Raw genomic sequence first — 22,554 nt, 5'->3', positions numbered from 1 at the left:
CATTTACAGATGTCAAAACCAGTTTGAGAAGGACTAAGAGACTTGTCCAACATCGCCCAGGTTAGTAAATGGTAGAACAACCCTGTGGGCCCTGGTGTCATAGTGGTTAAGAGTTCAGGCTGCTAACCAAAAGGTTGGCAGTTCAAATCCACCAGCTGCTCCTTGGAAACTCTACAGGGCAGCTCTACTCTGTCCTACAAGGTTGCTTATGAGTTGGAATTGACTCCATGACAACGGGTTTTTTTTTTAACTAAACTCCATCTGGTCTCCATCTCCCTGCTGCCTAACCAGCCTGAGGATAACCATCTGAAGTAACTCTTGTTGGCTCAGAAGACACAGAACAGTTTGGCAATGTGAGGTAGGGCTGGCTGCCACAAAGACTGGGGGCACTGCTGATAGCTAGTGGGCAGGGGTCAGGACACTAAATGACCAACAGTGGATGGGGCAGTCCCATTGTAGGTCCCTCCCAAAATGCTAACAGAGCCTCTGGTGAGAAACGGTCATCTACCGCCTCATGACTCCAAGTGTGGTCTGTGGGCCAACAGCATGGTATCACAGGGAACGCGTCTGAAATGCTGGATCCCCGGCCCACCCCAGGCCTACTGACTCAGAACCTGCACTGTAACATGATCCCCAGGTGACTGGTATGCATGTGAAAGTCTAAGAAAGACCATTCCAGAGAACTCACTTTACACACAAAGCAAACTGCAGGCATGGAAAGTAATGCCGTAACCACTTCTGGTGAACTGGATCCGAATATTAAAAAGCTTTAGGGGTGCTGGCTAGTTAGGGAAATTCTATGGCAAGTTCCTCTATAGAGCTGGTTTCCCAAAAACCTGAGTGTGTATATTTCACCGAGCAGAATATTTCATGTTTGCTCAGAAAGAGGCACATCTGTAAAGGAGTTTGTCTGGGTCCCTGCCTTAGGCACGGCTCTAGGTGGATAAGGACAGCAAGGCCTCTGACTGGGTGGCACCGGGAGTGGGGAGGTGAACTAGCAAAGTAGGAGAAAATCACAGGGACAGGGAAAACAGACAGAGGAAGAAATGAAGTAGTTTCCCAGAAGGGAACCTGGCTGTGGCAGCATGAACCCCTTCCATTTCACTGCTGTCCCACCTGTCCCTCTACACTGACTTGGAGCCCCTGCAGCAGGGGAGGTGGATGGGAGTGGCTACCTAGGTTTGGGGTTCTCGGTGCTCTGGCTGCCACAAAAGGGGATGTCTGCCTGACCCCGGCAGGTCCCTGTGGGCACTGGGGTGGCATACATCAGGATCTGGGGCTGGTCATCACGCCGTTCCACATAGCCCTGGCCCAGGAGGTGCAGGATGCAAGAGAGGACATCTGTACTGGTACAGGCCACACATCCCGAAATTGTGCGGCCCAGGCTTCCGGGGGGATTTGGACCCTTCTGCCAGGCCTCCAGCACCTGGAGGAGGAAACAGGCAGGTCACTTTTAACCTATGGGAGGCAGGCAGAGCATGGGCTCTGAAGTCAGCCTGCCTGGGTTCAAAGCCCGGCTCTGCCACTTACTAGCTGTGTGACTGTGGTTAAGTTACTAAACTTTCCTATGCCTCACTTTTCTTATCAAATGGGGATTATAATAATAATAAAACCTATTTCATGGGGTTGTTATGAGGATTAAATACTCCTTTCTTGTCTCTACTTTCTATCCAACTGCCCTGTCAGGAACAGAAAACCCAGATGGAAACAGCGCCCTAAAGAGTCTCATATTGCGGGAGTTTTTTCTTCCCTTGTGGTGACCCCTGGTCCCAAACCCCTTCCACCCCAACCATGCCTTCCTTCCTCCCCCAACTTCATGGTAACCTTCCTACCTACCAGACAAACCAGCTGGTCGATGTGGAGGCCCTTTTCTCCATGGGCTTTGAGAATACGGACAAGAAGACAGCTCAAGAGGTTCCTCTTCTGTTCCAGGGTCCGGCCTTCATCCCTCTCCACATTCAGGTACGTCTGGGGAGGTATCAGCCACAGGGCCTCCTCACTGGGTCGGGGCCCAGGCTCACGAAGCTTCAGTATTCCTGGAACCACTCCCAGTCAGGTACTCGCAGAGGGGGAGGAACAGGCAGCAGGGGCTACGAGGACCCCATTGTCCTCACTCCCTACTATACTACCCCCACCTGAGAGCCCAACCCTCAGAGTACAGGCTGAACCCAGCACCCATTGACCTACCCCTATGTGGAAAGTCCTGATCCTCGTACAGGGTCAAAGGGCCATTCTCAGAGGTGAGGGGCGTAAGTGCCTGGAGCAATAGCTCTGGAGAGAGGTCAGAATTCTTCAGCAAGGCCTCTATTGACACCTCCTGGTGAGGAGAAACAGGTCCTGTGAGGGCATCCTTGAGCAGACAGCAAAGGAGAAGGAAAAGAAGAGGGGAGGAAGGATGGAAGGAACAGAATTTAGGAGGACAGTGACAGACAAGGTGGATGAGAGGACAGAGAGAGGCTGAGAAGCTGCAGCACCTCCGTCTGATTGAAATTCAACAGCAGCCACATCTGCACGGTGGACACATGCAGGGTCTGGTCCCCAAACTGCAGCTCGGCCCGGCCCAGCCATGTCCACTGCAGTCGCCGATGTGGTCCCACATCCAGAACTGGATGGTTCTGACCTGGGAAGGTGTCGAGGAGAAGGGGGGAAACAAAGGGTAGGGGAAACAAGAGGGTTAGGAATTGAGGTAAGGGTACACCGTTAGCCACGCTTTGCTCCTGCTAGTCTCAGCAAGAAGCAGGGCCCCAACATTTACAGACATAGAGGCTCCTGGTCTGAGCTTCCGGATCTCAGCCTTCTCTGGCAAGCTACAGGTACGTGTGATCCCGCCTTGTGCCTAGCCCCACACCAGGCAGGCTCTATGGAAGAAACATCAGAGAGAGGAGGCTGTGGGTTTACCCTCAAGGAGCTGACAGTTTTAAAGACCCATTAGGCTGGGCTTCCTCCTCCTCCTGTGTTACAGCTCAGCCAAGGGAAGTCTGGAATGTTTCCTCATACTAGAAAGCAAGGCCGCTACCAAAGGGAGAGAACGTCAAAAGGGATCTGGAGCCATGCTGGGAGGTGCTCTCTGGCCAAAGATGGGACAATTTGAGCATCAAAAAGAATAGCTACCATGGATTGAAATATATGAAATATTTTAAAATCCACGAGTTCATAATGTTTTTTTTTTAAGACCTCATTGGTCATCTTTGGAGGGTGCTAGTGAAATAACATATTATTTTGAAAACTAGTTAAAAATAAGGGGGAGGGAGAAATGAAATCAAGCCTCTCCTGTATAAACTGTACTTCAGGGTAACCAAATAGTTGATGAGAGGAAGTTTCTCTTTGTAAAGTATTCCAGCTAATAAGTGAAGATGGAATGACAGAATATCACTATTTCATAACCCCTAATGGAATGATAAGGAGCCCTGGTGGTACAGTGGCTAAGCACTCAGCTGCCAACTGAAAGGTCAGGGGGTTCAAACCCACCAGCTGCTCCACAGGAGAAAAATGTGGCAACGTGCTTCAAAGATTTATAGCCTTGGAAACCCTATGGAGCAGTTCTACTTTGTCCTATAGGGTCACTATGAGTTGGAATCCACTCAACAGCACACAGCAACAACAAAAACAATGGAATGATGGACCTAAGCAATGGTCATAAATGGCTGCCCAGTGAAAAGCTGATGGAGAATTATATATCGTGTACAGATCAGGCTGACAACATGGAAACCCACTGATGCATCTCAACATCATAAAGAGAGAGACAACCAGACGGAACATGCTTCATGACGGAAGTACACCATACCACCTATAAAGTGTTCTTGCCCTCAAAAATCAAACCCAAATCTGAGAAAGTCTCTACATCTAAGTATCAGTTTTCAGGAAATCAGGGCAACAAAGGTACATACTAGAGGACACTATGTGGATGCCATCAGCAAAATCTAGACTGTGGACAACTCTATTTGGCAAACAACCCAGTTTATTCCATAAATAATTGCAAGAGGGGAAAAAAAGGATGGGGGATCCTACATATTAAGAGAGATTTAAGAGATAACCAAATGCAATGTGTGGACCTTGTTTAAATCCTCATTAAACTAAGTATTAAAAAAGAATTCTGAAACAATCAGGGAAATATGAACACTGTCTATTTTATGATTATTAAACAACAACAACAACAAAAAACCTGTTGCCGTCGAGTCGATTCTGACTCATAGAGACCCTATAGGACAGAGCAGAACTGCCCCATAGGGTTTCCAAAGAGCAGCTGGTAAATTCGAACTGCCAACCTTTTGGTTATCAGCAGTAGCTCTTAACCACTATGCCATCAGAGTTTCCTGATGATTATTAGGAATTATTAATTTCTAAAGGTTTGATAATTATCATATCCTTGTTTTCAAAAACAGAGCCCTTATCTTTCAGATTTGGGGGTGGGGGAAAGCAGGTAGGGGTATAGATGAAACAAGATTGGTCATGAGTTGATACATGTTGGTACACTGGAGTGAGTTCGTTTGTTATCTATTCTATTTTCTGTATATGTTTGACATTTATTGTAATGAAGTTTTTTAATGAGGATGAAAACAAATCATTCTCAGGCAAATAAAAACTGGTAAGGTTTACCATCAATTCTCCCTGAGTAAAGAAACTTCTAAATGGTGTACTTTAGGAAGAAAAAAATTAGCTAGAAGGAAGGATCAAAAAGGAATGGTGACTGAGCAATTGGTATGAGAACAAATCTAAATATCAACTGAATAAGACAATAATAATAATAATGACTAAGTTGGGAGGTAAAAAAAGATTATTCTAAAATAGTCAACAATAGTAACAAGTAGGATGGGAGCTGGTACTGGAGTTGAAGATTTTCTAACATCCTTTTATTGCGCAGGAGGGTGGGTAGTGATATTAACAAGTCAAGCCCACAGGTTAAAAATATAAGGGTAATCAACTATATAACAGATGTGTAACTTCCAAATTGGTGGAGGCAAAAAAGAAATAAAACAACAAAACAAAAAACCTCAGTCAACCCAAAAGAAGAAGGGGGGGATAAAGCACAAAAACCCCAGGGTAGAATAGTACATATAAAGGTGTCCAATTTATTATTCTTCTTTAAACTGTACATATGTTTTATGTATATTCTTTTGCATATATAAAAAAATCTAAAATTTAAAATGCTAAAAAGGGTAAACAAAAAGCATAAAATAAAAGGTTAGAAATAAGAGCTAAATGTACCATTACACGTAATAATTACAAATAGCTAAAACGGACAACTCAAGGAGAGACTGTCATCTTGAATAAAAAACAAAATCTAGATATTTACAAGACACATGCCTAAAACAGGTATGACAAGGTTAAAAATAAAATGATACTAGGTGGAAATACTGGTGAAAGTAGAATATTGGCATGGGTTTAAAGTATCTCCTCACACACACTGCTTATTCCTAGCAGTGAGGGAAAAAATATTAACTATACAGTGGAGAAATCACAATCTCTTGACCAGGTGATCAAAATCAACATCACAAATGAGGGGCAGATGGACACTGTGTACCTTCAATGTAATACCCTGAGAAATACATAACGTCACTTACTTAGTATTCTAGCCAGGAATGCATGTAACCTGAATCTAATCATGAGGAAATAACCACTCGAACCTAAAGTGAGGAACTATTTAAAAAAATTTTAAAGGGCTGTATTCTTCAGAAATGCCAATGTCATAAAATACAAGGAAAAGCTGAGGACTGTTCTGTTCCAGATTAAAGGGAACTAAAGAGACATGCCAACTAAACACAACACGGGGCTCCAGAATGGATCCTATCCTGGACCGAAAAAAAAAAAAAAAAAGCCACAGAAGATATCATGGGACCAATTGATAAAATTGGAATACAAACTGTGGATTAAAGTATTGGACCAATGTTAAACTTCTGAAATTGATAAATTAACTGTGGTTGTAGAAGAGAATACCCTTATTCTTCGGAAATACACACTGAAGTATTTAGGGGCAAAGGGCCATCTATATGCAATTTTCTCTCAAGGGTTCAGAAAGAAAGTGTATATCTATACATATACATATACTTTAATATGTGTGTATATGTATATAAAAAGAGCAAATGATAAAAGCAAATGGGGCAGAAAATGAGGAGAAAAAGCTTTACTAGAAAGAAAGGAGAAAGTTACTTCATAATAATAATGTTTAACTTACCATAAAGATTCTAAGTCTGTATAGTCCATTAGTTTAATTATCTAATTTTAAAATTAAAAACACTGATAGGATGCAGCTAAACCACTATTGAGAGGAAAATGAATAGTCTTAAATATTTCACTAGCCATACATGGCTATTTAAATTTATTTAAATTTAAACTAGATAAGATTAAATACTCAGTTTCTCAATCACACTGGCCACATTTCAGGCGTTCAACAGCCACTAACGGCTACCCTATTGAACAGTGCAAAAAAGAACTTTCCATTATTGCAGAAAATCATATTAGACAGCACTGTTAAACAATCCTAAACTTGTATCTAATAACATAACCAAAAAATACACAAAGCAAAACTGACATAATTGTAACTAAGAGATTCACTATTATAATGGTAGGTTTTAGCATACCTTTCTCAGTAATAGATCAAGCAGATAAAAATTAGTAGGGTTAGATAAGGTTTAAACAATATAATCAACAAGGTCAATTTAATGGAATACATAAAATCCTGTATCCAAACAGCTGAAGAATATACATTCTTCTTAATCACACATGGAACATTTATAAATTTGACCATCTACTGGGCCATAAAGGATATCTCAGTAAGTTGCAAGGATTCAGAATCATAGAAACCATATTGTTTGGCTACAATGGAATGAAAGAAAAAATCTAAAAGAAAAAGATAACTAAACAAAAATTTGTTTTAAGGTTTTTAAATATACTTCTAAAAACTAATAAATCAAAGAAGAAATAATAATAGCAATTAGAAAATTCTTAGAACTAAACAATAATAAAAATACTACATAATAAAATTTATGTAACATCCCAACTGTCCATCAACAGCAGAATATGTAAATATATTCATACAATGGAATATGAATCAGCAACACAAAAGAACGAAGTAATGATACAACTAACAATGTGGATAACTCCCACAGGCATTATGTTGAGTGAAAGAAATCAGACACAGAAGAAGATATACTCTATGATCCCATTTATATGATGTTCAAATACAGGCAAAAATCTATGGTGACAGAGGTAAAAATAATGGTTTCTCCTGGAAGAAGATTCTGGCTGGGAGGGGACATGACGGAGGAAACCTTCTGAGGTACTGGAAATGTTCTGCATCTTGATCTGGGTTGGTAGTTACATGGGTGTATATGTATGTAATAATTCATTAAGCTTTATAATTCAGTGTACTTTACTGAATAACGAACACCTTAATTTAAAATCTTTTTTAAAAAAAACCTTATAGGATGCAGCTAAAGTAATATTGAGAGGGAAATAAATAGCCTTAAATACTCGTATTTGGAAAGAAGTCTGGCAAGACTAAAAATTAAGTAAGCATGCAACCTGAAGTTAGAAAAAGAAAAAATAGAACACTTATAAAAAGTTGGACGAAATAAGAGCAGAAGTTCATGAAGATACAACCCACACTTTTTTCACCCTTCCCTAGAAGATTATTGCCCCTATAGACTATTTTTCTTCATATCTACAGGCTCCTGTTCAGAGGTCGTCTTCTCTTCCTCTCTTGCCACCCCAAATCTCACCCCAATCTCCAGTTTCCTCTCCCTAGCTCCTCACTCTGGCTGTAGAAGTTGGAGAAGCGGTCAAGGGCATCACAGAATCCTGTGGGAAGGCACTTTCTGAGATGGTGCAGGTAGCAGAGTGGGGAGACCGGCCAGCAGCGTGGTGACAGGACCAGTACAGAAACTGTTGGACTTGGATCTTCAGCAAATAGCTCGTTCTCATTGTCCTCTTCCTTTTCCTCCTCCTGAGAGAAAGAGGATTTCAAGGGCCCTTGGGCTCCCTTCTGTGGTCTAGTCTTCTCCTGCTCTCCTTTTCTCTCACTCTTTTCCCTTGCTCTTACCTCCTCTTCTTCTAGTCTCTGTTCCTCCTCATCCTCTTGCTCCAAAAGCAGTTTGTCGAGCTGCTGGAGCTGGAAGAGGTGGAACTGGTGCTGCAGCTCCTCAGAGGTGTTCAGGCTCTGCAGCATCTGCTGGGGAAGGCGGTTGGGGAAGCAGGGACCGATCTGCTCCAGCACAGCCCCCTCCAGCCAGCTCGGGCCCACGCCCAGGAGTCGGTCTGCCATGTAGTGCCTGCAACACACAGCCCGGGCCAGGCCTCAGTGTGGGTGTCCAGCGTGGCCCAGGCCCAGCCTCCCCCTCCAGAATTGTGGTCCTTCTGCTCCAGTCTACATGAACCACAGGCCCTACCTCACCTCTTCTTTCCCATTCCCTTTCTGTCAGTGCCACAGTCATCTCTGTATCTTAATCTCTCCACCCCACTGCCTCCTCCCTCATCTCCCCTCTAACATCCACCTCTTTCCCCTCCTCAGACTCTACGCCTCTTATCCCCTTCTGTTCCAGACTTGCACTCACTGGTAGAAGTGCTCAAACGTAGTGGCCAGCTCCAGGCCAGAAAGGACCATGATGGGCTCCAGCTGCCGCTGAAGGCGCCCCAGCATTTCCACCCCAGGGGCTCCAGCAATCAGGCTACCCTGGATCTGTTGGTCGATGTGCCTGGCAAACTGCTCACTCATCTGGGTGCATTGGAAAGGGCACCAGATAGACCATGAACGAGGAAGTGGAGAAAACAGCGGGAAGTAAAAGGGCAGAGCAGAAAGAAGATGAACATCAAACATGAACTGACAGCTGTGCTGTTCAGGCGGCTGGCTGTACTCACGTGAGCAGTGGTGAGGAAGGACTGTTGCAGCAAAGCACCAGAGAAGCCGCTGCGCAGAGCCAGTGTGAAGGCAGCCCGAGGCCCAAACAGCTCTGAGCTGGTTCTCTGCAAGCGCTCATAGAGTTCACAGTAACGAGGCACGAAGTCTGGGGCTCTCCAAGCTGCAGCCAGGAACCTGCTGACCTGGGGATAAAGGGAAAGAAGTAACACCCAAGGAGCAGACCCTGGATGGTAACAGCTTAGCACTCGCTCCCACTCCTCAGACTTCAGTGTGCTCCTGCCCACCTGCTCCTGTACCACATTCAGCCAGCACTGGGTGATGTTCCTCAGACTGCTGCTCGGAAGAACTGCCGAAGGCCCAGGGCTCTGATCCCGACCCTTACTGTTCTTGCTGACTGTGGAGAACAGAGGTAAGGAAGGGAATATCATCTCAACTGATGCCCTGGAAAGGCCAGGAGGTCACAGGGGCCTGGAAAGGCCCACAGCAAAGCAGTAAGGATGAGTGAAATCCAGGGAAGGGGAAAGAGCCAGCTATCACCACTGCCCAGACTCCTAACTCAACTGGCCACGCATGGGACTTACAGGGTCGAGGGTATGCCTCAGGAGAGGGTCCAGGAGGAGGCTCCACGTGTACCAGCAAGCGGCAAAGACGACGAACTCGAGAGGCAAAGGACGCTGCTCGACTCAGGGGGGTCCGAGAGTTCTCCCTTTGTTCTAAGTACTGATCCAGCAGCCATCCCAGAGAGCTCACACCTTCTGCATCTGAGAGACAGGTCAGGAAGGGCCTCCGTGGGAAATGGAGGAAAGGACAGTCCGAGGAGGAGCAGAGAGAGAAGCACTTGTACAAAAGGATTTGGGGGGCAGCAGTGCCCTAGTCCTCCCCTCACCAAGGTTTGGTTCAGATGGAGTCTGGGGATATGGTAACAGGTTTGGGGAGGGGGTGAAGGTGGAGATTCAAATACCAGAGCCTTAGGGAGCAGTCCCTGGGGCAGAAGGAGAGGAACACTGAGGTGACAGGCCTATAGGGATAAAGACAGGAACCAAGAGAACCAAGAGCATTAACTCAGGTGATCCCTGGGAACAAATACAAGGAGCTGGTTAGGGGGGCCAGGTGCTGGCATGGTTACCGGGGGAGGTGATGTTCTGCACCAGGGGGCTGACAAGGGCCTCCCAGCAGGTCTTGCCCAGTGCTTGGGCAGCCTCCTCGTCAGGGAGGAAGCGATCAGCAAAATTCTGCTCGTGGCGCAAAACCTTGTTCAGTCTGGGAACAAGAAGTGCATGGTTAAGGGTTAAACGCAGAGATTTCCTTGAGGCCTCCACTAAATGCAGATCAATTCCCAATCACCAGTCTCTGCCGCATCTCCCTCACCCACCTCTCCCCTATCAGCATGTACTTCTCTTTTTTTTGCCTATGTTCATTCTCCCCTTGTGTCCTGACTCCACCTTTACCTTCCCGACTCCCACTGAAGCATATCTCCCACTACCTACTTCTTAGTAGTGTCCTGCTCCCCGTAACCACCACCTTCCTCCCTTCAACCCTGCCCACCTCCTGCCCCACCCACCTGGGATAGAGCTGCAGGAGGCGCCTTCGGTCCTCTGCTATGTCTCGGCTCCAGGCTTGGGCCCAAATTGTGTAGAAGAGAGATGTGCGGCGACACAGCTGCTCCCGGAACAGTGGCCAGAACGTGGGCTTGGGGCCCAGGACCTCCACACCCCGAACCCGGGTGTCGATGCCCCCCTGCAATGTGCACAGCTTGTCTGTCACCTAAGCCACCCTTGCCACCAAACACTACCAAAGCCAGGCTCTGTGGGCGGTCACAGGCTGAGGTGTCCCATCCCAAGTTCCCTAGAGCTGCTCGGGACATCCCCACTCACCTAGACCTCAACAGGTTCCATGTCCCAAGGAGACCAAGTAGGAACCCTGGCGAGAGCCCTGGCCCCCAAAATGTTAGAGAACACAGCCACTACAGAGACCCTGTTTTACCTCCTGATCCCCAGCCCCTAGCCTCTTTCTCACCATACCTGCTGGCAGCGCTTTATGCGAATCTGGATGATGGGCCAGAAGCGGTTCAGATTCTCCACGAGGATCACCCGGCTGGCAGAAGGCAACACATTCACCTGGTAGGGCAGGGGAGAAGAGGTAAAGAGAGCTCTCATCTCCAGCAGTGGGGCTGGAAGAACTGTTACGGCTGTGTGCCCTTCACTTCCCCTGCACCCAGCCCATGGACCTATGGCTCCACATCCAATTCCACTCTCCCTGCTTACAAGGCAATGCCTTCCCATGAGGAAGGGATGTGGGAATTCCCCAGGGATTGGGTCCTTCTCTGAAGGCCCTGGGACAAACAAAGGGATAAGGCGGAAGTGGAAAGGAGGCCTCACCGTGTTGAGCTCAGTGCTGATGCAGCTGGCACTGTCACCCCCAAGTACCACCACCCTGGCTGGCATGTAACTTGAGTCCTCACTGGCCACCAGCAGAGTCAGCTGCCTGGGAGAGAAGAGGAATCAAAATTGGGGCGTTGGTCTTAATTCAAAAATTGCTTCAACCACCTCCTTCTCAGGCTCCTTGCTCCTCGCTCCTCTGCTGGATCCTTAAATGTCAGTCTTTCCCAGACCTTATGCTCTCCTCTTTATATTCTCCTAAGGTGACTTCATTTAAACCAATAGTTCCAATGACTCCAAATCTACATCTCTACCCTAGACCTCTCTCCTGAGCTTTAATGCTGTGTATCCAATAGACATTTCTACATCATGTCCCACAAGCACCTCAAGTCCACACGCCCAAAATGGAAGGATCATCTGTCCACATAAACCTGCTCCCCTCCCAATTTCTCTCTCCTGTAATAAAACTGCCACCCACCCAATACTCAAACTAGAACACAATGCCACTGTGGACTTCACCCTCTCAGAGTCTCCCACATCCAATCAATGGCAAGTTCAATAGATGCTACCTCTTAATATCTCCCCACCCATCACATCCTCTCTATTACCATTCCCTCTGCTTAACTGAAAACATTAATCTTTTCTCAACTAGACTGCTGCATAAACTTTCCAACTCTTTCTCCTGGCCTCCAGTCCAAACTCCATAATCGTTAGACTGAACTTTCTAAATAAAAAATCTACTCTTGTCTCTTCTCTTCTTAAAATCCTTCAGTGGCTCCCCACACTTCAGAATAAATTTGAGACGTCTTAGCTCACACAGTTCCTTGTGATCTGGCTTCAGCCTACTTTTATGGCCTCATCTCCTGTCACTTTGCTACGCGTACCCTTCCTTCATTCCAGCTAAACTTAATCACTTTAAGTTCCCCAAAACAAATCATCATGTTTCTTCCCTTTTGCATAGATGCTATCCCTTTGTTTATAATATCCATTGTCCCCTCTTTATCTAGCTAATGTCTACTTCAGAACCCAGCTCAGTCAACCCCTCTTTCAGGAAGCCTTCTCGGACCTCAGTCTACCTCAGCTGTTCCTCTGCTCCCTGGGGACCCAGTGCACATGTCAACTATAACACTTTCCTACTCTATGCTCTTACTGATTTTCTAGGCTGTCTCCCCAGTAGATCGCAAGTTACCTGAAGACAAGTACCATGAACAAATACATTAAACAAATACCTACGGGAAGAATAAGATAAGTGAGTTGCTGAACTACCTCAACACCAAGCTGAGAGCAGTGACATTTGTGCCTGGAGGTGGGAGGGGCACATCACCAGGCTCTAGGAGTGAGGGGATGACTATACACAGGACAGAGAAGGCAAATCAGTGTGTTTATTTGTTCACTACACAAAACGGGTGTGAGCATGTCCCTCAGGCATAGGAGATATAGATTGGGTTGTGTGTATATGGGTGTTTGGGGGCGCATACTGGGACATATCAGAATGCACATGTGCGTTCTCACCTAACAAGAACACCACGGTGCATGTGCAAGGTGATGGAGTGGGAGCCGGCGCTGCCGTTGGACTCCCAGTAGGTCTTGGGATTGCGGTCCGTCAGCCGGCTGGCCCGGTGCGGGTTGGAAGACACCTCCACCTTCTCCCAGCACTTGTCCTCCTTCACTTCCACACTAGAGCCTGAGGGCAAGTGGGAAGGGCGGAGGTCATGGCTTGGCTAGTTGAGGGGGGAAAAGGGACTTTTTTTGTGGGCGGGGGCAGGAAGGGCTGGGAAGAACAAATGCTGGGGTGGGAGCCAGGAGAAAGCAGATGAGGGCACGAACCCTGGCAGATATGCCTCAGGAACACATCAAAGAAGGGGATATTGATGGGTTGGTGGGTTCGTCTGTGGTCTTCGATCTGCCCCAGCACCATCTGCAGCAGGACCATCAGAGAAAAGGGGTGTGGGGAGGAGGAAAGGACGTGGAAGAATACACAGAAACACGTATGAAGAAAACGTCAAGGGGCAACAGCATGCTCAGCTCCGTTCTCCCCAAACTTTGGCAGAACAGGACCCTGTGGGGCAAGAGTGGGGAGCAAATGCCCCAGATTTACTACCACTTGTGCCCCATATCAAACAGGAACACATACTGAGTCCCCATCTCTCGCTTCTGGCTTCCATCTCCCTCAGCTCCGTATTACAAGCAAGCCCCTCCTCACCTGAATGCAGCCAGCCAGGATGCTGGACGTGAGGTTACTGTAGAGCTGGGCATGCTTTTCACACTCTGTCACCAGGTCCCGGAGCTTACACCCCAGTAGCAGCTGAGCCGAGTGCTTGTCCAGGACTTTGGAAAGTGCCTCTTTTGCTCCCAAGCAGCAGAGCACCACTGCATAGTCCTTGTGCATGGAGGCCAGGCGATGCAGGAAGCAGACCAGTTCCTGAACAATCTGAGCCCACAGCCACATAGATTAATCCATGGAAAACAAAGTGCAGGGGATGCAAGGGTTGAGGGGTGGGTTCAGGAAAGGACGTGTTTGGAGAAACTTGAAAGCCGAGTGAAAGGAGAGCACCAAAGACAGGTTGGAACAGAATATTGGGGAGCTGGGACTCCAGAGTGAGTTGGCAGGAACAGAGCTTGAGCACAGATTCCCAGGCTTCTTTTTTGCCAGGGCCAAGCTATCTCAAGAGCCAACCCTGGTGCCTAAGCCTTGCTCCACAATGCACAAAACTCTGAAGGGTGGAGAGCAAGGATGCTTGGATTGGTAAATCTGGGCTCTTCCAAAATACAGAATCTAAAATCCAGGTGCAGCCAAAGGTTTATACTTTAAAGACCCTAGTTCTGGAAACTCTTGGATAACATTTGCCTTCCTCTTACTACCTACCCTTCCCAGTCCCCCCAGACCCATTCAGAAAGGCTCTGCTGGGCTTTCTAGAGCATCTCACAAGCTATACGGTGCCCTGCAGGCTGTAGTACCTCAGAGTCACTGCTGGGGCCGCTCAGGCAGTTGAGGCAGGGCTCCAAGACCTCATGCCAGGAGAGCACCATTGCCTCAGGGAAATCCAACAGCCGGGTCATGACCCTGGTGAGGGAATGGAAATAGTGAGTCCCTTCATCTGCCAGCTGCCTGAACCCAAGACACGTGTGTTTCTGCACAGGCCCCTCACCTCAGCATAGTCAGCAGCAGAGTTTTGTTGGGCCCCGGGGCATCCAGAGTCCGCAGCAACAGGAGGAAAGGCTGGGTCTCCTGCTGCAGGCGCTTGAGGAGGGGCCTCACAGCGCCCCCTGGGCCACCCTCATGGCACAATACCCGCTCCAAGTCCAGGAATAGTTCTGCAGATGGGCCCCCCACTATGGATCGAATCAGTAGCTCAGGGGACCCATCCAGGCCCTGGGAGCCAAGAGTTTCCAGAGCTGCAGGCCAGACACATGGGAGGAAAAAAATGTGCATGAAGAGGAGTCATACAAGTTGGTCAAACCTAGGAATGGGAAGGTCCAGAAAATCACCCCAAAACTTTCCTCTCATTTTAAGGATGTCTGTGGTTTCTACCAAACTGTGAGGGATTTTGTCTTCTGGCCCAAAATACATGCTTAGTTAGCTACATTAAAAAAAAAATCTAGTGTAGCAAACATTGCCAACGTAAACAAAATACATTTGTATCTCATATAGTCATATAATTACCTTTAATAATTAAAGATTAGCTATGCTGTTACATAAGCCAATAAATATTAGTTATTACTATTACATCCCTATACTACCTAGCATGGTGGATTTAGACATATAGACTTAAAGACACATATTGCTTATTTTAATTTCACTCCATATTTCTGGGTTTTCACCTGTCTTCTAAATACAAAGGGTTCTTCCCCAAGACATCAACATTTCATGATTCTAGTCACATTTTGTGTACCATAAATTATAATTCCTCAAAAAAGGCCTCCCTAGAAGCCATTTCAGCCAACCTTCTACTGTCCAGTAAGACTGGGCCAAACTTAGCCCAGACAGATGGGAATCTACATATGTTTAAAGCCATTCAGAGAAGGCAATTCCATCATACCTATTCTAGAATCTCCCTCTCCTCTTAGTCAGGAGATTCTACTTAATACCTAAGCAGCACCAAACCCCTCACTCACTTCCTGAGTGTCTTTCTAGTAAGGGACTGGTGTGTAAACCTTAGCCTTCCTGGCCACAGGCTGGTATTGTCCAATTCCTCCAGCAGAAGCAACCCCTCCACAGTGGTACCTGCATGTTCAGGACTGCCCGGTGGCTCTGAGTAACGATCGAGAAGCATCGTGAGGATAGTGCGCGTGGTGGGCATGGGTTCTGTCCCTGGTGCTATTCCTGAGTGCCTAAACAAGGTGTCTCTCAGCTCTTGGGTTATAATCTGGTCTCCCAGAGTGTGATGGTTGCACAAAAGCAGGTTGAGCAGGAGCAGGCCATTTCTCACTGCAGAGGAACACCTGGAAGGAAGGAGGTGACCCAGGAAGAAATGTAAAGACAGCGAACGCAATGAAAGCAGGGAAGTAGGTGTGGGGGAAGGAGTCCTACAGCTGGGAAAAAGGGCTCCAGTGGTCCCTCTGAGGCCAGGACATCTGGTCCCTGACCCCAGGTCACTCTATCTAACCCCATGAAGAAAGATCAGGGTCAATCTATTCTCTCTGGGAATCCCCATACTCCCAACCACTTGGACTCTGTTCCAGCAACAGTCAGAGGTACCACCAGTGTTTAATCCAGAGCTAACATGTGAGAGGAACTTCTGTGGAGCACATGGGACTGGGGCATAGGAATAGGAGGTTTGGGGCTTAGCAGGAATTTGGAGGCTAATGCCCTGACCCCTCAGTGTTCAGCATCAGGATCACGGCTGCAGGGAGAGTAAGCAGCAGGCTCTCCGAGCCTGGGCGTGTGGCTGAATCGATACTGGCGAAGATCTCTCTGGTCATCTGGGCATCAAACAAAGGGTGGGCGGAATCGCGGCCAGTAACAAATGTGGGGATCTCAGAGGAGCCGGCACTAGCCAGCATCTTCAGTGCCTGCAAGAGGGATATAGGAACAGCGTTAGGAGTGGTCAGAGCCACCAGGAGGAGGAATGCGCCACCATTCTAGACTGCAAACCTTGGGACAGTTGAACTATTTACAAATAGAGTAGGAAAGGAAGGAGGTAGTGATGGGGCATGAAATGTTAGAAGAAAAAGAAAAAAGAAAAGGAACAGCTTGGAAAGAAACCTTAGGATAGGTAAGGGCACAATGGAAAATCAATCTGCAACTTCTCTTTGCCCCCATGCTCCCAGCACCAAGGCTAACTATCTTCCCCTCAGGGCAGTGACTTTCAGAGCATCTAGTTGTCTTCAAAGGCTTTCCTTGAAGCTGTCTCCTGTCACATTTGACCACTCCTTCCTTTTAAAACCTCTCTTCCCCTGAGTTCCATGATTCCATATTCCCCTGGTTTTCCTCCTACCTCTCTAGTCACTCCTTTTTCTGGTCCTTAAACACTGAAGTTCCTTGGCCCCCTTCTCTTCTCACTCTGCACTCCCTCCCTCAGTAACTCTATCCACTCCCATAGCTTTAATTGCCACCTATACACCAACACTCCCAAACCTATGTCCCCTGACCTCCAAAGATCATACCCAGCCCTAATCAGTAAGGTTACTTGTTGTCTCACAGGCAAAGTGGTTGGAATTACAGAAAAAATATTTGTAATGTACCAAATAGTTTGGTGGTGCTATAGAGAAAAATAAAATGAAAAGTAGTAACATGCCATTAAAGCAGAAAATGTCTCTCCTGGTAAAACGTCTGACTCTCCAAAGAAGAAACCCTCTAGGGATGGAGATGATCAGAAATAATTCTCAGGACAATACCCCTCGAGAGCTCTGGACCCTCCAAGCAAATGCTACCTTGTAATGAGGTTCTCCTTTTCCTTTGGTTACCCAACTCTTCCCCATTAGCTGAATTCTACAGACTTTAAGTTATAAATGGAGTCCCTGGCTGATGCAAACAGTTAAACCGCTTGGCTGCTAACCAAAAGGCTGGAGGTTCGAGACTACCCAGAGGCACCTGGAAGGATAAACCTGGTGATCTACTTCTGAAAGATCAGCCACTGAAAACCCTACAGAGCACAGTTCTATTCTGACACACACAGGGTTGCCATGAGTTGGAACTGACCCCATGACAACTGTTTTTTTTTTTTTAAGTTATAAAAGAGATGATGTAATTTTGTTACAGGGCAAGAGTTTGAATTTAGGGGCAAATGTTATATTTCAGTCATACAATTTGAGAGGAGCACACAGTTCCTTGGATATATGTGGCCTAGACTGTGAATGCCTGGCTGCTCTTGGAAGCAACAGCACCTAGTTAGCCCGTAAAAGAAAGAGCCTTCTGGCCTCTTCCTAGGACAGCCTGCTCTAAGAGGACATGTGCTCCCTTCCATGCTGTGGCCGTTATGCTGTTGGAATCTACTCTCAGAACTGCTCTGGCTGAGGCCTATCTATCCTCCTCGAGGACGCTCAGGCTAGACAGAGCACACCCTGCCTCGATCACACCTCCCTACCAGTCAACAGTTCTGTCTGGAGTAGTTGGAACATCAATTCTTCTGTACGCTCCCCTGGATGAGGGCCTCCCTTCTTGATTCTTTGGGCCCAGGGTGGTGGAGAGATGGCAATGCCAGCTTTGTTGTACCGAAATCTGGCAAGGAGTAAGGGTCCCTGTGGTGGTTAAGATTGTGTGTCAACTTCGGTAGGCCATGATTCTCAGTGTTTTAATGTAATCACCCATGACTGAATATACTGTGAGTAGCCAACCAAATGAAAGGGAGTCTCCTTGGGAGTGTGGCCCACATCTGAATATAAGCAGACGTTCTGACTTTTTGCTCTCTCTGGATCCTGTGGCTGTTTCCTGTCATCTCATCTCCTGTTCCTGGGACTTGAGCTGTCAGCTTATCTGCCGAAGCCGGGATTCGTCGATCTGCACAGCCTGTAAGCGGGAGCCTTGCTCTCCGACATGCCAATCTTGGGCTTGCCAGCTTCTGCGGCTGTGTGACTTGGGAGAGGCCTCTACCCTGATCCACGGACTTGGGGTGTTCTAGCCTCTACAATCGCGTGAGTTGTTTCTCTATATAATCTCTCTCTATATATTTATTTATACACTTAACTGGTTTTGCTTCTCTAGAGAACCCAGCCTAAGACGTTTGGTACCGGGAGTGGTTCTAGAGAAACAAAATTGTAAGGATGAGTTTTCTAAATTGGTTCTCAAGTCTGGTTAGTCATAAAGATGTTGATGACTCTGCTTCCAGCATCAGAGGTCACTGCTAGTGCATGGAGCGAGGTAGCGATACAAATATGCAAAATATCACCACCGGTAGATCAGGTATTGGTGAAAGGTGAGGCTCAGGGTGAACACGTGTCAGAATGAGAAGTGTAAGGAAGCTGGTTGGTTCGTCCTACTTTCACTAGACAAACTGACGAAGAGATGCGCTCAGGGCTTCAGAGTCAAGGCTCAAGTGGCGCATACATGACCTCAAGGCTTCCACTTGTGCTTTGAAAGAAAGCCTTATTTCTTGTAGTAACAGAGCCGAAACTGCAGAAAACCAAACCCAGAGTCTTATTGTAACAGTGGCTGAATTACAACGCCAGCTCAACTACAAACCTTGATTGGGAAGAGATGGGATCCTGAGTCTTGGGATGGGGACATATGGGCAGATAATCAGGAAGCTGGGCACACTGAGCCTGTAAATTCTGTTGAATCACTCCTGCCAGCAGAACCAGTCCCATCTGAAGAGATTACTTCATGTTTGTCTGCTAAACTACCCTGCCCAGAAAAACCATTAGCCCCTCCACTCCCATCTGAGGAGATTAGCCCTAGCCGAGCTGCCTCTAAAGAACACTTGCCTGAGTCATTGCCTGGAGCATCGCCTGAAACAGATGCTTTACAAGATAATGCTGAATGTTCTCAAAACAATTCCACACTACCGATTCTGGCTTCTAGACCTATAACTAGGCTTAAGTCCCAGCGAGCCCCTAAAGGTGAAATACAAAGTATGACCCAGGAGGAGGTACGCTACACTCCAAAAGAACTACTTGAGTTTTCTAGTATGTACAAACAGAAACCTGGGGAATTAAGGGTGTGGGATAATGGTGCAAGGAACATAAAGTCTGAGTTTATTGCTATGGTTCCACTAAGCATAGAATGTTCATTCAATGTTTCAGCTAGAGAAGTTAGGAAAGGATCTAAGTTTATTTGGTTGGGTTGCTGAAGCATGGATTATGAGGTGGCTGACACTAAATCAAGCTGAAGTACCAGACCTGCCTTGGTATACTGTAGAAGAAGGTATCCAAAAGCTTAGGGAAACTGGCATGCTAGAGTGGATTTATCAAGTTAGACCCAAAGACCCACACATGGAGTGTCCAGAGGACACACCTTTTACCACAACTGTGAGGAACAAATTTGTGAAGGGAGCTCCAGTATCCTTGAAGACTGCTGTGATTGCTATTTTATGTAAGCCAGATTTGACAGTGGGAACTGTCCTAACCGAATTAAGACACCTAACTACAATGGGGCTGACTGGACCCTGTGGTAGTAGGGGCCAAGTGGCTGCACTCAATCGACAAAGACAAGGTGGGCGTGGTTACAGTAATGGACACAGGAGTCAAAGCAGTAATCAGAATAGTCTGACTGGTATGGACTTACAGCGTTGGCTACTTAGTCATGGTGTCCCTAGGAGTGAAATAGATAGGAAATCTACTAAATATTTACTTGATCTATACAAATGGATGAATTCTAGGTCAGGTGAACAGCAGTCTAATTCCAATCGCCAGAAGAGAGAGTCACGGTCCCTCAATCAATTCCCAGATTTGAGTGAGTTTAAAGACCCACAACACCTTGAATGAAGGGGAGGCCGAGTCCCCTTAAGGAAGGACTCCAATACACTGCCAAAAATTTTTACTGTTAATCTTTCTCCCAGCCTTCCTCAAAGGGATCTACGGCCTTTTATGAGAGTGACTGCTCACTGGGGAAAAGGAAATAATCAGACTTTTCTGGGATTACTGGATAGTCTCTGAGCTGACACTAATTCCAGGAGACCCAAAACATCACTGTGGCCCACCAGTCAGAGTAGGGGGCATATGGAGGTCAGGTTATTAATGGAGTCTTGGCTTATGTCCATCTCACAGTAGGTCCAGTGGGTCCCCGAACCCATCCTGTAGTGATTTCCCCAGTTCCAGAATGCATAATTGGAATAGATACACTCAGCAACTGGCAGACCCCCTACACTGGATCCCTAACAAATAGAGTAAGGGTTATTATGGCAGAAAAAGCCAAGTGGAAGCCATTAGAACTGCCCCTACCTAGGAAAATAGTAAACCAAAACTAATACTGCGTTCCTGGAGAGACTGCAGAGATTACTGCCAACATCAAGGACTTGAAGGATGCAGGGATGGTGAGTCCCACCACATCCCCACTCAACTCGCCTATTTGGCCCGTGCAAAAAACAGACGGATCTTGGAGAATGACAGTAGATTATCAAAAACTTAACCAGGTGGTGGCTCTAATTGCAGCTGCTTTTCCAGATGTAATTTCACTGCTTGAGCAAATTAATACATCTCCTGGTACCTGGTATGCAGCTACTGATCTGGCTAATGCCTTTTTCTCCATACCTGTTTCAAAGGACCACCAGAAGCAGTTTGCCTTCAGCTGGCAAGGCCAACAACACACCTTCACTTGCCTACCTCAGGGTTACATTAACTCTCCAGCCCTATGTCATAATTTAGTCCGCAGGGACCTTGATCGCCTTTCCCTTCCATAAGACATCACACTGGTCCATTACATTGATGACATTATGCTGACTGCACCTAGTAAGAAAGAAGTGTCAATGACTCTGGACTTATTGGTAAAACACTTGCGTGTTAGAGGGTGGGAGATTAATCCCACAAAAATTCAGGCACCTTCCACTTCAGTGAAATTTCTAGGGGTCCAGTGGCGTGGGGCATGTCAAGACATTCCTTCTAAAGTGAAGGATAAGTTATTGCATCTTGCTGTTCTCACAAGTAAAAAGGAGGCATGACGCCTAGTGGGCCTCTTTGGATTTTGGAGGCAACATATTCCTCATTTGGGTGTGCTACTCCGGCCTATTTATCAAGTGATTTGAAAAGCTGCTAGTTTTGAGTGGGACCAGAACAAGAGAAGGCTCTGCAACAGGTTCAGGCTGCTGTGCAAGCCGCTCTGCCACTTGGACCATGTAATCCAGCTGATCCAATGGTGCTTAAAGTGTCAGTGGCAGACAGAGATGCTGTTTGGAGTCTTTGGCAGGCCCTTATTGGTGAATCACAGCGCAGACCCTTAGGATTTTGAAGCAAAGCTCTGCCATCCTCTGCAGATAACTACTCTCCTTTTGAGAAACAACTTTTGGCTTGTTACTGGGCCTCAGTAGAGACTGAATGCTTAACCATGGGACACCAAGTCACCATGAGGCCTGAGCCGCCCATCATGAACTGGGTGTTGTCTGACCCACAGAACCATAACGTTGGACGTGCACAGCAGCACTCCATCATTAAATGGAAGTGGTATATTCGAGATCGGGCCCAAGCAGGACCCAAAGGCACAAGTAAGTTGCATGAGGAAGTGGCCCAAATGCCCATGGTCTCCACTCCTGTCACATTACCTTCCATCTCCCAGTCTGCACCTATGGCCTCATGGGGAGTTCCTTATGATCAGTTGACTGAGAAAGAGAAAACTTGTCCCTGGTTTACAGACGGTTCTGCGCGATATGCAGGAGCCACTTGAAAGTGGACTACAGCAGCACTACAGCCCCTTTCTGGGACCTCCCTGAAGGACGGTGAAGGGAAATCCTCTCAATGGGCAGAACTTCGAGCACTGCACCTGGTTGTTCACTTGGCTTGGAAGGAGAAATGGCCAGATGTGCAATTATACACTGATTCATGGGCTGTGGCCAATGGTTTGGCTGGATGGTCAGGTACTTGGAAGGAACATGATTCGAAAACTGGAGACAAGGGTTTATGGGGAAGAGGTATGTGGACAGACCTCTCCAAATGGGCTAAAGAAGTGAAGATATTTGTGTCTCATGTGAATGCTCACCAAAGGGTGACCTCAGCAGAGGAGGATTTTAACAATCAAGTGGATAGGCTGATGCGTTCTGTGGAAACCAGTCATCCTCTTTCCCCGGCTACTCCCGCCATTGCTCAATGGGCTCATGAACAAAGTGGCCATGGTGGCAGGGATGGAGGTTATGCATGGGCCCAGCAGCATGGACTTCCACTCACCAAGGCTGACATGGCCACAGCCTCTGCTGAGTGCTTAATCTGCCAGCAGCAGAGACCAACACTGAGTCCCCG

The 22,554-nt window shown here is 46.9% G+C and overlaps 1 protein-coding gene across 1 annotated transcript in view; it reads right to left on the bottom strand.

Annotated features, from left to right (window-relative positions):
• The window catches only part of CUL9 (cullin 9), a 50,483-nt gene that overhangs the window by 8,644 nt on the left and 19,285 nt on the right, over positions 1–22,554 (bottom strand). The window contains exons 10-30 of the mRNA XM_004379483.2: positions 16,049–16,245; positions 15,458–15,675; positions 14,382–14,628; positions 14,191–14,296; positions 13,436–13,663; positions 13,060–13,150; positions 12,745–12,916; positions 11,233–11,338; positions 10,876–10,971; positions 10,416–10,591; positions 9,981–10,114; positions 9,436–9,615; positions 9,139–9,248; positions 8,854–9,036; positions 8,550–8,710; positions 8,039–8,267; positions 7,753–7,942; positions 2,475–2,620; positions 2,188–2,317; positions 1,837–2,036; positions 1,176–1,426 (exon numbers count right to left, since the gene is read on the bottom strand). Coding sequence (XP_004379540.1) covers positions 1,176–1,426; positions 1,837–2,036; positions 2,188–2,317; positions 2,475–2,620; positions 7,753–7,942; positions 8,039–8,267; positions 8,550–8,710; positions 8,854–9,036; positions 9,139–9,248; positions 9,436–9,615; positions 9,981–10,114; positions 10,416–10,591; positions 10,876–10,971; positions 11,233–11,338; positions 12,745–12,916; positions 13,060–13,150; positions 13,436–13,663; positions 14,191–14,296; positions 14,382–14,628; positions 15,458–15,675; positions 16,049–16,245 — 3,551 coding nt within the window. The remainder of the gene's footprint in view (positions 1–1,175; positions 1,427–1,836; positions 2,037–2,187; positions 2,318–2,474; positions 2,621–7,752; positions 7,943–8,038; positions 8,268–8,549; positions 8,711–8,853; positions 9,037–9,138; positions 9,249–9,435; positions 9,616–9,980; positions 10,115–10,415; positions 10,592–10,875; positions 10,972–11,232; positions 11,339–12,744; positions 12,917–13,059; positions 13,151–13,435; positions 13,664–14,190; positions 14,297–14,381; positions 14,629–15,457; positions 15,676–16,048; positions 16,246–22,554) is intronic.

Source organism: Trichechus manatus, unplaced genomic scaffold, assembly GCF_000243295.1.
Source record: "Trichechus manatus latirostris isolate Lorelei unplaced genomic scaffold, TriManLat1.0 scaffold00065, whole genome shotgun sequence".
Classification (NCBI taxonomy): domain Eukaryota; kingdom Metazoa; phylum Chordata; class Mammalia; order Sirenia; family Trichechidae; genus Trichechus; species Trichechus manatus.
This window is presented reverse-complemented; position numbering and strand designations above follow the sequence as displayed.